This window comes from Osmerus mordax, chromosome 14, assembly GCF_038355195.1.
Source record: "Osmerus mordax isolate fOsmMor3 chromosome 14, fOsmMor3.pri, whole genome shotgun sequence".
In the NCBI taxonomy this organism is placed as follows: Eukaryota; Metazoa; Chordata; class Actinopteri; order Osmeriformes; family Osmeridae; genus Osmerus; species Osmerus mordax.
This window is the reverse complement of record NC_090063.1, coordinates 16,803,916-16,817,124: the sequence shown is the minus strand read 5'-3', so window position 1 is coordinate 16,817,124 and position 13,209 is coordinate 16,803,916. Positions and strand designations below refer to the sequence as shown.

General features: G+C 48.5%; 1 protein-coding gene across 1 annotated transcript; it reads left to right on the top strand.

Annotated features, from left to right (window-relative positions):
* Positions 1 to 58: 58 nt before the first annotated feature.
* On the top strand, positions 59 to 13,116 carry sgms2a (sphingomyelin synthase 2a). The gene is made up of 7 exons (XM_067250557.1): positions 59 to 171; positions 284 to 477; positions 6,679 to 7,349; positions 8,063 to 8,180; positions 9,180 to 9,333; positions 9,774 to 9,940; positions 11,873 to 13,116. Exons 3-7 carry the CDS (start codon positions 6,826 to 6,828, stop codon positions 12,056 to 12,058), a joined length of 1,149 nt encoding a protein of 382 aa, XP_067106658.1. The 5' UTR covers positions 59 to 171; positions 284 to 477; positions 6,679 to 6,825; the 3' UTR covers positions 12,059 to 13,116.
* The last annotated feature ends 93 nt before the right edge of the window (positions 13,117 to 13,209 follow it).

The window sequence follows — 13,209 nt, the reverse complement described above, 5'->3', positions numbered from 1 at the left end:
TTCAGATTATAGTGTAGACCCTGTGTGTTTTGTGTAGTTAGTAGATATCAAAAATATTTAATAAGGTTCATTTAGAATGATTTAAATGCTAACATTTAGCCTAGTAATGCGAAGGAATCTATCGGGAGGAATGACAGAGGTTGAATGGCTTCCTATATAGGCCATCATAAAGTAATGTACATTTTACACAAAGATTGATCCTTCTTCAAATCATTGCTGCGGTAACAAAGTGGCAGATATAATTGCACCGTTTCATAGCTTATGGGAGCCACATTTGTTCAAGCCTATCCAACCGGGCGAGACCTTGGAGGTGGAACGGGACCTGTGTGCGTGTCTGCCAGGATGGGAGGAGCGGAGCGCACGCCCAGAGAGCGCGCTCGCTCCCTCCGATGTAAACATCAGTAGCAGGAGCGTCTGGGCTCGAGAGCGGAGAAGGAGGCTGCGGGGTGCAACTGGAGAAGGTCTCCTTGACGACAGGTACGTTCACTGTTCTGGCTACGTACAGAAATGTTGAGTATGGCCTCCCAAATAGTCGAGACGATGTTTTGAACGAGTAGCTATAGCCTGTCTGTTCAAAAGTGGTGAAAATGACAGCATAGAAATGAATTGACCCTGTATTTTAAATTATTTGTTCATTTATACGTTGATTTGTTTTTAAATGAGCTTAGCTACGGTGCCTATTCAGTAGGCTGTTATTCATAACCCAGCCATGCATGTAGAGCTATTCATATGTGAGGACAGTTTAAATAAACAAACCTTTTTTTCGTGGACAGTGGATGCTACTGCTGTCAACATACTCATGCAAAACAACTGTTTCAATAGCAAACCAATTCTTTTGATCAAACACTAGCCTACTGAATCATATGACTTACATTTTCCAAAAGAACAGGTTATTGCTTAGCCAACATCCGATGTGCGCTGTCTTAATAGGCTAAGAGAGTGCTCCGTAAACTTTTGAAACCATTAATGCGGCTTAAACATTTATGGACAAGTCAATAACGCAGATGGAGGGAACGTTGTTTTCTCCTAAAATTGCATTACATTAATCCGATTTCGCGCAGTAGTTTTACAATCACCGCAGCCCCAGTTCTGGAAATGGCTTCTTCTTGTTAATTAGAAGATGTTGAACTTAGGGAACTCTGTGCCTCACCGCTGTTGGTCATTATTCTGTTTGAGTGCTATGCCTGTGAAGAATAGTGGAAAAATACAATAGGATGGAGCCATTACATCACCAGTTGTTTAGTCCATAGGTTATGGTGACTCAATAGGTTGTTCAGGTTCAAATCCCCCCTATACTGTACTGTGTGTAGCTTTGGATAAAATAGTCTGCCAAATGCAGTGTATACATTGTTATTATTTAATGATCTTGTGTTTCTTCAAGTTTTAACAGAACATATATTCTACGTTGAGGAACCAGCTGAACACAAGCAGTGCTATGGGCATGGTGAAGTCCAATTCTATTCCATCTTATATAAACTTTTGTGCTTTTGTTATGGAGTTTCTATTTTAATCTATAGTATTCATAGGTTAACCCTGAGAGTAAGAAGACAGTGTCCACCTGTATTCTGTTCCGTGTCATTATTTACATTTGATGATTCAGCGGATCATCAAATTCTAGCAGGTAATCGAAACAGAATCCGCTACAGTCTGTTGAAATGTGTCTTAGTGACAGTTCCTCATTACTCAAAGACTCTGGGTTGTTCATGTGGTTCTAGTCTATTCTGGAGCGTTGGTGGTTAGCTGTGTGGGGGGCCGTTAACTTTCTGTTCCTCAAGCGTAAACGTGGAAACCAGCCACGGTTTCTGACACACCCTAACCCTGCCCTGCCTGCGGCCTGTTGTACTAGGGACAAGGATGAAAGATGGAGTTTCCCTCCCTCTCTGTCTCTCTCTTTCTGTCTCTCCCTCCCTCTTTCTCTGTCTGTATCTCCCCCCCCCCTCTTTCTCTGTCTGTATCTCTCCCCCTCCCTCCCTCCCTCCCTCCCTCCCTCCCTCCCTCCCTCCCTCCCTCCCTCCCTCCCTCCCTCCCTCTCTCCCTCCCTCCCTCCCTCCCTCCCTCTCTCCCTAGCCTGGTATTAGCAGGCAGCAGACTCCCCTGTGTGGTTAGGCTAGCAGGGCGTAGGACAGTGATTTCCCCAGGGTCTGACCACATTGGCACTTCATAGAGAACGGCCTACTGTCAGCCTACTATTTGGGCTATTTGTTTCTACAGAGAATCAGCCAATGTTGGTTTTTGTGGAAGAGTTTTGTTGGCCTAAGGCTTTTGTTATTTGTTCGTAAGTTCTGTCTAACATATCAACTGCCAATATTGGTTCCTAGTTTGAGGAAGGGTTTTGCAGAAATAGCCGACTACACACAGCATTTGTTTCTGCTTTGCACATGCTAATATTGACTGTCAATGAGTTAACTGTGTGCAGAAGAAGACTTTAAATAGACACCACAACCACAGAGTGAAAGTTGTCAGGGTTCCCCTTAGCCCTTCTCATCCTGGGAGCGAGAGGTGTCATGGTTTCAGTCAGGGTGCCAAACAATGGCATCCTTTGCTGTGTGAATGGTTTTCAACAAGCTCTATTTTAAATTTCAGTCTACTCTCTTAAGTGCAGTAGTTGGCTCACAAACTGCCATCGAAACTTTCATCATTTATTAATGGCAAACCGAGGCTAAATCATGACTTGATCTCTTGTCTTCAGCTATTATCTCACCATTAAAAGGTATCATGGAGTCGTGTCAGATGCTAAGAGAGGTTCTGGTTTCTGTAGGAGACACTTTGTAAGAGTTATGTCTAAACCCTTGCTGTGCAGTAGAAGCATGGTATGTGTGTGCCTGTGTTTGTGTGGCGTGTGTTTGGCTAGTCTGTAATGCGCGGATGTCTATTACTGTGTTCTGTGTTGTGTGTGCTATGTATGTGAAGTGTGTGTGTGTGTGGTGTGTGTGTGTGTGCTCACGGATCTGAACGAGTCGGCCCACAGGGCGTGGGTCACTTCTGGTATGACGATATTTTTAACCCTCCCTTTGATGCCCAATCCAAACTCACCAAAATGACTGGACAGCCTTAGCGGCCGTGTCATTACCCGAAAAGAAAAACGTCGCCCTGCCCTGCTCCCCCACCGTAAAACACAGCCCTCACGACATCTGGGAAGCTGGGCTGGAATTAGCATGGGAGGCAAAGGAGCCGGCCCAAGCAACATCCATCAGTCCTTCATGTTCTTGAACGCATGTGGAAGAACCTTCCTCTGCCAGTTTTCCATTGCCTCTCGTCCCAGTGGAGGCCTTGGGGGGTAGGGGGGTGAGAGGGAGGGGTGGGGGGTAGGGGGTGAGAGGGAGGGGTGGGGGGTGAGAGGGAGGGGTGGGGGGTAGGGGGTGAGAGGGAGGGGTAGGGGGTAGGGGGTGAGAGGGAGGGGTGGGGGGTAGGGGTGTGAGAGGGAGGGGTGGGGGGTAGGGGGTGAGAGGGAGGGGTGAGAGGGAGGGGTGGGGGGTAGGGGGTGAGAGGGAGGGGTGGGGGGTAGGGTGTGAGAGGGAGGGGTGGGGGGTAGGGGTGTGAGAGGGAGGGGTGGGGGGTAGGGGGTGAGAGGGAGGGATGGGGGGTAGGGGGTGAGAGGGAGGGGTGGGGGGTAGGGGTGTGAGAGGGAGGGGTGGGGGGTAGGGGGTGAGAGGGAGGGGTGGGGGGTGAGAGGGAGGGGTGGGGGGTAGGGGGTGAGAGGGAGGGGTAGGGGGTGAGAGGGAGGGGTGGGGGGTGAGAGGGAGGGGTGGGGGGTAGGGTGTGAGAGGGAGGGGGGTAGGGGTGTGAGAGGGAGGGGTGGGAAAACAGGCTGTAGTAGGACGCCAAGGTAGAACAAGTGGAAAAAAGGAAGGGAGAAAGGGAGATAGAGATGGAGAGAGGGAGGAAGACTGGAAGAGATGGTGGGAAAGAGCGAGTTATGGAGGCAAACATATAGAAGAGTTGAATCTTCATCCATGGAACAGTAGTTTAGTTTCCACACAGTCACACTGAGGGTATCACAGAAAACATGTCCTTAGGTTCCCCTGAAGACCATATTTAAAAAGAAAAAAAGAAAGTTAATACCATGTTATCACCAGACCTATATTCACTGATCAGGCATGTTTGATTAACTTCAAATCGCAAAAGGCGCCTTTGGACTTCAAAACATACCTTAAGTCAGGGCTCTCTTTCGTCATTTCTCACGCCCTCACGCAACACTTTCTCGCGAAAATTTCAACCATTTCTCAAGCTGAGAAGTAAGGGATGCTATTGCATTGTTACATAAGAGCTTGTGTAACGAGTCTTAGTCGTGCTATTTGTCAGTCCTCCCGATCTTGCCCCTCACTGGTACTCGATCCCAGGACGTCTGATTCGGAACCGCGACCACTAGCCAGCTATGACAACGAAAAGCTAGCTAGCTTTGGCCTAGCTAGCTACGTAGCTAGCTATTTGCTGGCGCGTGTGGACTTCATGTATACCTGACTACTAGTGAGTTTAACCGATTCACATTGGTTACGCATGGAGAGCAAACTCTGTGGCACAAAAGTACTTTTCTTCAGTCTTAACAGCAGCGGAAGCCCCGTTCTGGATAACCCCCCCTATGAGTGACTGCATGTCCTGTAATGCCATCATCTGTTCTGCCGCGATGTCATTAGTTTGTCGTGATTATCGACTGATAGAGGCTTTTAATAGAGGCGTGACCTGCGCGAGTCATACTGCAGACTGGCTTGTGGTGGTTCCTCTCCTCACTGCCACTGTGACTAACCGCCTCTCTGGGTGAAGGAGACTGGATTCTGTCTGTGAGAGAGAGAGAGAGAGAGAGAGAGAGAGAGAGAGAGAGAGAGAGAGAGAGGGCTCTCTCTCTCTCTCACAAACACTATAATGTTTCCTCCCTCGGAAATTGATTTGCAGGAAATTGGTGCTTTCAGGTTTCATCTGCCTGGCATCTACAGTAGGATATACCTTTCTCTATACCTGTCTCTCTCTCTATCTGTCTTTATACCTGTCTCTCTCTCCCCCCCTCTTTCTCTCTGTCTCTCTCTCACTCTCTCACTCTCCCTCCCAGCTCTTAGCAAGGTCTTCCTTTGTTTTTAGCTAAACATGACATTATGTATGCATCGCCAATAATAGTTATTGTGATGCATCTTGGGGGCTGGGAGAAGGGGGGCTAGGAGGAGGGGGGCTCTGCGATCTGATAATGGATGTATTAAAGGATATAGAAGCTTTTATGAGCAAACACAAATGGATTCCGGCATGCCAAACACAGCCCCATCTTCAACGGGTCATTAGCTGGAAAACAACAAAAAAAATAATCTGGAAAGTAGATCTGCATGCGAGTGTGTGCCAATCAGGTCGCCGGGGAAGAGTCAGAGGACGTGATGGATCCCTGTGTGATGGTTCTGTCAAGGTAGGCAAGCGTGTGAGAATATACACATAACAGCAGGTTAGGTTAGCTGCCTGCACTCTGGTAATGGCCTAAATCTGTGTGTGTATGTGAAAAAAATGGTCATTTAGCAGACACTTTCATCCAAAGCAACATACAGCAGGATTTGAACCTATGACCTCATACCCATGTGTGTTTGTGCTCTCACACACACCCCACTATAAAACTAACCCTAGGAGTCCCAGGGCACACTGCAAAGAGGCTTGGGTGACTAGCAGCTGGGTAGCGGCAATAAGACAGGGAGTCAGGTGGCTTTTATTGTATATTTAATTCTATTCTAATCCCACTTAGTACTGCTAGTTTATGTACCCTTAGTATAGATAGTCCACATATTTAAATTTTAGGTCCCTATATGTTTATTGTATGCACCTTCCTGCCAAAGCAAATTCCTTGTCTGTGCAAACTTTCATGGCGAATAAATCCCATTCTGATTCTCAGGGATATAGCCTACTGGCAGTCTGACACACGTGGGTGCTCAGTATTTTCCGTGGGTGCTCGAGCTCCGGAGCACCCACAGTATCGATGCCTGTGTTCCCAGGTCCTCTGTAGTCACCCTCGCCAGTGTAGAGTGGGGTCAAGGGTCAAGGTCTCGCTTACAGCTCCAGCAGGGGAGGTGCCCTACATCAAGAGTTGTTTTCACCCTGTATGTTGTCATTCAAACTTCTGCATTTTAAAAGAATGCTATTCTTGGATTTTCTTTTTATAGGGACTGTTTGTGTCAGCAGTTGATGACTTTTCGAATTTAGAACGATCGCCTTTTGATGAAGTGTCCCATTTCATAAACCGACATTTTCATTGATTCTGTCTCGGTTTACGGATCAACAAATGAGATATTCATGTTTAAGTCGATTGTCGTGTTCATCAGTTTTCTCACTAGGCTGGTTGTCCTTGAGATGCAGATTCCATCCCACATGTCTGGCTCCATCCAAACGGAACACTTAGAAAGCTAATACCCAGAGAAAACCATTCATAAAAGCTCGGCTCTCCACTGACTGTTTTACTCCCGATCTTCTCTTGAGCCAAAATGGCCGCCCTCATTCATTGAATAGAAAAGCTACACTTTATCCTGACAGCAAGGGGTGCAGGCTTGGTTCAACAGATATCATTATCCAAGGCAGGATTCCATGATTCAAACACTGGTTGATACAAAAGCAGACAGGTGAATGAGGGTAGAAGAATAACAGTTTTTTTCAAATGAGCTGCGATCATGTCTTGTATTTATTTATAATTAATAAGTCAACTTTTATTTCCCTAAGGAGTACGACGACAACAACAACTTTGGTGCAATCTGGCCCAGAGGAGAAGCCAGTGAAGCGTCATAAAATCACTTCCTGCTTCTGGTGAACGAGAGAGCTCATTGGCTGGCACGGTGTGTGGGTGTGGACCGGACAGTCTGGGCTCGCATGGCATCCCCAGAGCTTCCAGGAGAGAGAGCCCCTGGCTCCGCCCAGCTGGACCAGGGCACCCCGGGCAGAGATGGCGTGGGCGTGGGTGGTGGTGGGTGTCGTGGCTGCGCAGCTAGCAGTGCCCAGCCCAACAGCGCCAAGCCGTGTCCCGCACACAAACCTGGCTGCGACGACAGCGGCCGGCCTGGCCGCCACGCGGCGAGTGGGCTCCGTAAGGCGCTGGGACGCCACCGGGACTACGTCAAGATCTCCGTACCGGACGCCAAGGCCGGCCGGCCGCCCCCCATGGAGTGGTGGAAGACCGGGTTGGCGTTCCTGTATGCCGTGTTCAACCTGGTGCTGACCACCGTGGTCATCACCGTGGTGCACGAGCGCGTGCCGGCCAAGGAGAGCAGCCCGCCGCTGCCAGATAAGTTCTTCGACTACGTGGACCGGGTGAAGTGGGCGTTCACGGTGACGGAGGTGAACGGGATGGTGCTGGTGGGCATCTGGGGGGTGCAGCTGCTCTTCCACAGATACAGGTGAGGGGGGGGGGGGGAGGGGAGGAAGTGAGGGGGGGGAGGAGGGGAGGAAGTGACGGAGAGGGGAGTAGAGGGAGGTGGAGGTGGAGAGGGGAAGAGGTGGGGGGGGGGAGGAGGGGAGGAAGTGAGGGGGGGAGGAGGGGAGGAAGTGACGGAGAGGGGAGTAGAGGGAGGTGGAGGTGGAGAGGGGAGGAGGTGAGGGGGGGGAGGAGGGGAGGAAGTGAGGGGGGGGAGGAGGGGAGGAAGTGACGGAGAGGGGAGTAGAGGGAGGAGGAGGTGGAGAGGGGAGGAGGTGGGGGGGGGGAGGAGGGGAGGAAGTGAGGGGGGGAGGAGGGGAGGAAGTGACGGAGAGGGGAGTAGAGGGAGGTGGAGGTGGAGAGGGGAGGAGGTGAGGGGGGGGAGGAGGGGAGGAAGTGAGGGGGGGAGGAGGGGAGGAAGTGACGGAGAGGGGAGTAGAGGGAGGGGGAGGTGGAGGAGGAGAGGGGAGGAGGTGGGGGATGAGTTGGTAGTGGTGGTGGTTCTGGTTATGAGCTACGGACACCAAGCTGTTTGGTATCAAGGGCTTAGCCCTGTGGAGGTGGAACAGGTTGATTTCAGCTTAATGGTTCCAACAGGTGAATGTGTTGAGAGGTCTAACAGGTTTATACAGTGAGATCCTTAGTCCAGCTGTTTACCGATTTTCCCAAACCGGAACTCTGCCTCTCTGTTGCCAGGGCGATCGCGGGCCGGCGTTTCCTGTTCCTGATCGGGACATTGTACCTGTACCGCTGCGTGACCATGTACATCACCACGCTGCCGGTACCGGGCATGCACATGACCTGCGCTCCCAAGGTAAGGGGGGAGGGATTGGATGAATTAATAAATTAGTCAAAGAGTAAGTGGATGAACATACAAATAACCAATTCAACAATAAATTGACAAACAAACAAAGGTTTATTTGAGGTTAACTGGATTTCTCTCTAGACTAAAATTAGCGTGGGCCAGAATGAATACCAAAATCAAGTATCTAGCTAACATCTGACCAGTGTGTGTGTCATTGGGTTTGGACCTCAGGATGGTGTAGGGCGGGCAGCGGAGGCCACATCTGCAGTGGTATCCCATCCCTGTCCCCACCCCTCTCTGCCGCCCCTCGAAACTCATCTAATGATATGCCATGCTTTGCAGCAGTCTCATGAAAAGCAGCCGTTCTGACTTCCCTCACACCCGGGGGCGCTGGGTTATTGCATCCTGTGGCAGCTTGATCCCAGGAATGCGCACCTGGCAAGGGTTTATGGGTAATGTGGTTCTGTGCTCTGAGGAAAGAGAAGGGATGGGATGAGCGTGTAGGAGAATGAGAGGTGGGGTCAGGAAAGGATGAGAGCTTTCCCTCAAATGGAGTTGGTTAAAATGTGTATTTTGTTTTTGTTTATGTAAATATGTCAAACATGTATTTCATTTTTAACAAATATGTCTATACATAAAACAAACTTATGTCTCTTAGGAAATTTAAAGTGACGATATCTGTCCTTCTTCCTCTCCACTCACTTTCTTTCTTTGTCTTCTCTTCTCCCCCTCTCTATCCCTTCTCTCTCTTTCTCTGTACCCCTTCTCTCTCTCTTTATTTCCCTTCTCTCTCTTTCTCTCTTTCTCTGTACCCCTTCTCTCTCTTTCTTTCCCTTCTCTCTCGCTCTCTTTCTATGTAACCCTTCTGTGTCTCTCTCTTTTTTTCCCTTCTCTCTGTCTCTCTCTTTCTTTCCCTTCTCTCTGTCTCTCTCTTTCTTTCACTCTTAACTCCCTCCATCCCTCTCTCTCTCCTTCCATCCCTCTCTCCCTCTCTCCGGTCTCTCTCAGCTGCATGGAGACTCCCAGGCTAAGATGCAGCGAGTCCTGCAGCTGATCTCCGGAGGCGGTCTCTCCATCACAGGGTCTCACCTCATGTGTGGAGACTTCCTGTACAGTGGACACACCGTCATGCTCACACTCACCTACCTGTTCATTAAGGAGTGTGAGTGGACACACACACACACAAGTGCATGCCACGGACACACACACACACACACACAAGTGCATGCCACGGACACACACACACACACAGTCACATGCGCACACCTGGTGGATGTGCACATGACTAACACCTCACCTCAGCTCTCTCCAACAGGCCACTGAACACAGACTAGACAAACACACACACACACACATTGATGAGCACACACACAGGTCTAAATATAGTCAGAGTCAGGAGAGATAAATTGGATGTTTGACCTTTTTTGAGGTGTGGCTTGATCAATGACTAACCGCTCCTCCTCACCCCCAAGTGAGTGGGCATGTGCGTGTGTACGTGCCTGTGTTCATTGTTCAAGTTGTTCCTGAGAAGAATGTCTAAATCTCTGCGTGTGTGTGTGTGCGCATGTTTGTGTGTGTGTGTGCATGTTTGTGTGTGTGCAGACTCCCCACGGTCGTTCTGGTGGTACCACCTGCTGTGCTGGTTGCTGAGCGCTGTGGGCGTGGTCTGCATCCTGGTGGCCCACGAGCACTACAGCGTGGACGTGGTGGTGGCCTACTTCATCACCTCCAGACTCTTCTGGTGGTACCACACCATGGCTAACGTCCAGGTGAGGGAGAGGGAGGGAGGGAGGGAGGGAGGGAGGGAGGGAGAATTTACTGAGTAATGATGATATTGTCTTAGCTTCCGGCCGATGTACAGGTAAGAAATGGTGGGTGGAGGCAGGGAGGCAGAGAGAGGGATGGAAGGAAGGTACAGGGAGGGAGGGGGGATGGAGGATGGATGTACAGGGGTTTTATTGAATCTCCAGGGTGAAATGTGACACTGACGGATTGTTAATCGATACAGTGGTCTGAATTTACTGTCAGCAACAGCTGAGCCCCATGTTCCGAAAATGGCATTTTTTAAATGTATTTATTTGTTTATTTGTCAGAGACAATGCAGCGCACATTATTACATACATAAATTACAATATGTTGTAGATGTGTTGCATAAAAGGTTTCTAGCCAATATGCTAATTTGCATCCCCAGTCCCTGGTCAGGCCTTTCAAAAACGTTAAGCGAAATAAAATGTACTGCATAGTGTGAGTTACACAATCAAGTAGCATGGTATGAAAAAACTGTAAAGCATGTCTTATGTGTGTGAAGTGCATTGTGAGCACACTCTTATAAACCTCACTACCGAGTGTTTATACAGCATCCTCTCCCTGTTCATCTTTTTTCTTCCTGTTTAGTCCCTCGCTCTCTCTTGCTTCTCCCTCTCTCTTGCTCTCTCTCGCTTCTTCCTCTATCTCTCTCTGACTCCCTAGCTCTCCTCTCTCTCTCTCTGAATCTTGGTCTATGTCCCTCTCTCTCATCTATTAGCTTAGGTCTGGAATGGATGATAAATACCCCTGCAGAGCAGCTGACAGGACTCTGGCTGCGCTCTGTTCTGACCTGATCATCCACACAAACACCCGCACACATCACACTCACAGACAGAGAGAGAGGGAGAGAGAGTGAGAGAGTGAGAGAGAGAGAGAGAGAGAGAGAGAGGAGAGAGAGAGAGAGAGAGAGAGAGAGAGAGAGAGAGAGAGAGAGAGAGAGAGGGAAAGGGAGATAGAGGGAGGGAGGGAGGAAAGGGAGAGAGAGGGAGGGAGGGAGGGAGGGAGAGAGAGAGAGAGAGAGAGGGAGAGGGAGAGGGAGAGGGAGAGAGAGAGAGAGAGGGAGAGGGAGAGGGAGAGGGAGAGGGGAGAGAGGGGAGAGGGAGAGGGAGAGGGAGAGGGAGAGGGAGAGGGAGAGGTGAGAGGGAGAGGGAGAGGGAGAGGGAGAGGGGAGAGAGAGGAGAGAGAGGGAGAGGGAGAGGGAGAGGGAGAGGGAGAGGGAGAGGGGAGAGAGAGAGAGAGAGAGAGAGAGAGGGAGAGGGAGAGGGAGAAGGAGAGGAGAGAGAGAGAGGGAGAGGGAGAGGGAGAGGGAGAGGGAGAGGGAGAGGGAGAGGGAGAGAGAGGGAGAGGGAGAGGGGAGAGGGAGAGGGAGAGGGAGAGAGAGGGAGAGAGAGAGAGGAGAGAGGGAGAGGAGAGAGAGCCTGGCTGATTGCGTCAGACTGAGAGCTAGAATATGTGTGACCTTTATGTCAGAGTTGTTAAAACACCTCTAGGTGCAGTTTGTTCATGTTCGGTTGATAAAGAGAATGATTATTTGATACTGGTCTATTATTTGATAATGATTACATTGATGGTCTGTTTGATCTGGTTTGAAATAAGCTATACAAGTTCTACCTCTCTGTCTGCTGGTTGAATGTGTAGTAGACACACAATCTAGCCCGTTTATAGTTTTAGTCACTTAAAGACTGAAATGTACACAATTTCAACCACTCTCTCTTTGTCTTTTGGGGTTTATACGCCTTCAATTAAAGCTTTGGAACCAAACTTGAGCCAAGTGAAATTAATTTATGATCAACAATGTTATTTAATTATTTAAAATCCCATGCAGGAGGCCCTTGATTCTGTTTAGTGTGTGTGTAAGTAACTTCACTAACTTTGACCTTTGACCTTTGACCCAGGCCCTCAGGTGCTCTCCCAACAACTACCTCACCCACACCTGGTGGAACCCCGTGTTCAACTTCTTTGAGCGTAACGTCCAGACGCAGGTTCCGTGTTCCTACAGCTGGCCCGTCTCCTGGCCGCCCGCCTGCCTCAAGAACCCCTGCAAGAAGTACTCCATGGTGCAGAGCACCCGGGAGGAGTGATGTGTCAAACCAAACACCCCCCCCCTGTGGTCACGACACGTTGGCCTGTTCAGTCGGACGCGAGCCCTGTGAGATCGGCTGGTCTAAATACACCTTGTTGGGTATATAGTTTGTAAATGGTGTTTGGGGGGGGGGGGTTTTCGGAAGGAAGAGTGCATTTGTTTTGCTCATGAGTTGATGCGTGTGGGGCTGCTGTTCCTTTGAAGTCATTGTACTGGGTAGACATAAATCAAGCGAGCCCTAAGTGTTTGACAGTGTTTTTGAGCCCCGTGATATCATCCTGGTAGGTTGACCACACAGATCTCTCCAGGTATTCACCGTCAGTGTTGCTTCAACCTACTACAACATATTATTTAGTCAGTGTTTTTTTACGGAGACCAAAAATGACGGTCGACCACGTTGAACAAGACACCATATCTGCCTCTGTTCATGATAGTGACTATGCGACAAAGGATATTATTCATTTGTATTACAAGTTTGTGAAGAAATTGTGGTATTGGAGAAGATAGGCTAGTATTTGATATTATTTGAAAAATTACGAAAATATTAGGTCCAAGTGACAATTATTTATCGAATACCATTCCTACATTAACATATGAAGAAAAGTTGGCCTTTTGTTGCTTCAATGTGTATTTTTATACTTGTGAAAAATGGTACTCTTACAAAATGTTTTGACTTTCAGACGTTATGCCAAGCGTTGGTACCGAGTTCCGTGTAGGCCTACATGCAAAACCTAAAGCAGAATCACCATTAAAAACGAGAATGTTGTGTACATCTTATGACCAAATACATCGCGGAGTCAAAGACGAAGCTGATATCCTAGTTGTTAGCGACTTCGTGACTATTTTGTAGTCATTGTTTTGATATTTTCAAACAGGTGCCTTAGAAATATAGTGTTACATGTTAACAAGTAAGTTAGTTGACAATGTTAGTTATCATAATTGTTTTTATATCATTTTTTATGTTAATGTTTTTCCTTTTTTTAAATATAGTTTAGGCTTTGTTCTTGGCATTTTTTAAATGTTTTTAACACCGTTTGGCTGTAATAAACCGTCCTACGTCAACCTTTTTCATCTCCATTACATTGCATTTTACAACATAGTAGTAAGTTACCTTTTATTATTATAATGAATTGTATAATCAAATTGTGT

Coding starts and splice junctions, on each gene's coding strand:
- sgms2a (XM_067250557.1), top strand. CDS start 6,826: ATGGCATCCCCAGAGCTTCCAGGAGAGAGAGCCCCTGGCTCCGCCCAG. Junction 8,181..9,179: donor ACATGACCTGCGCTCCCAAG/GTAAGGGGGGAG, acceptor GGTCTCTCTCAG/CTGCATGGAGACTCCCAGGC. Junction 9,334..9,773: donor CTACCTGTTCATTAAGGAGT/GTGAGTGGACAC, acceptor GTGTGTGTGCAG/ACTCCCCACGGTCGTTCTGG.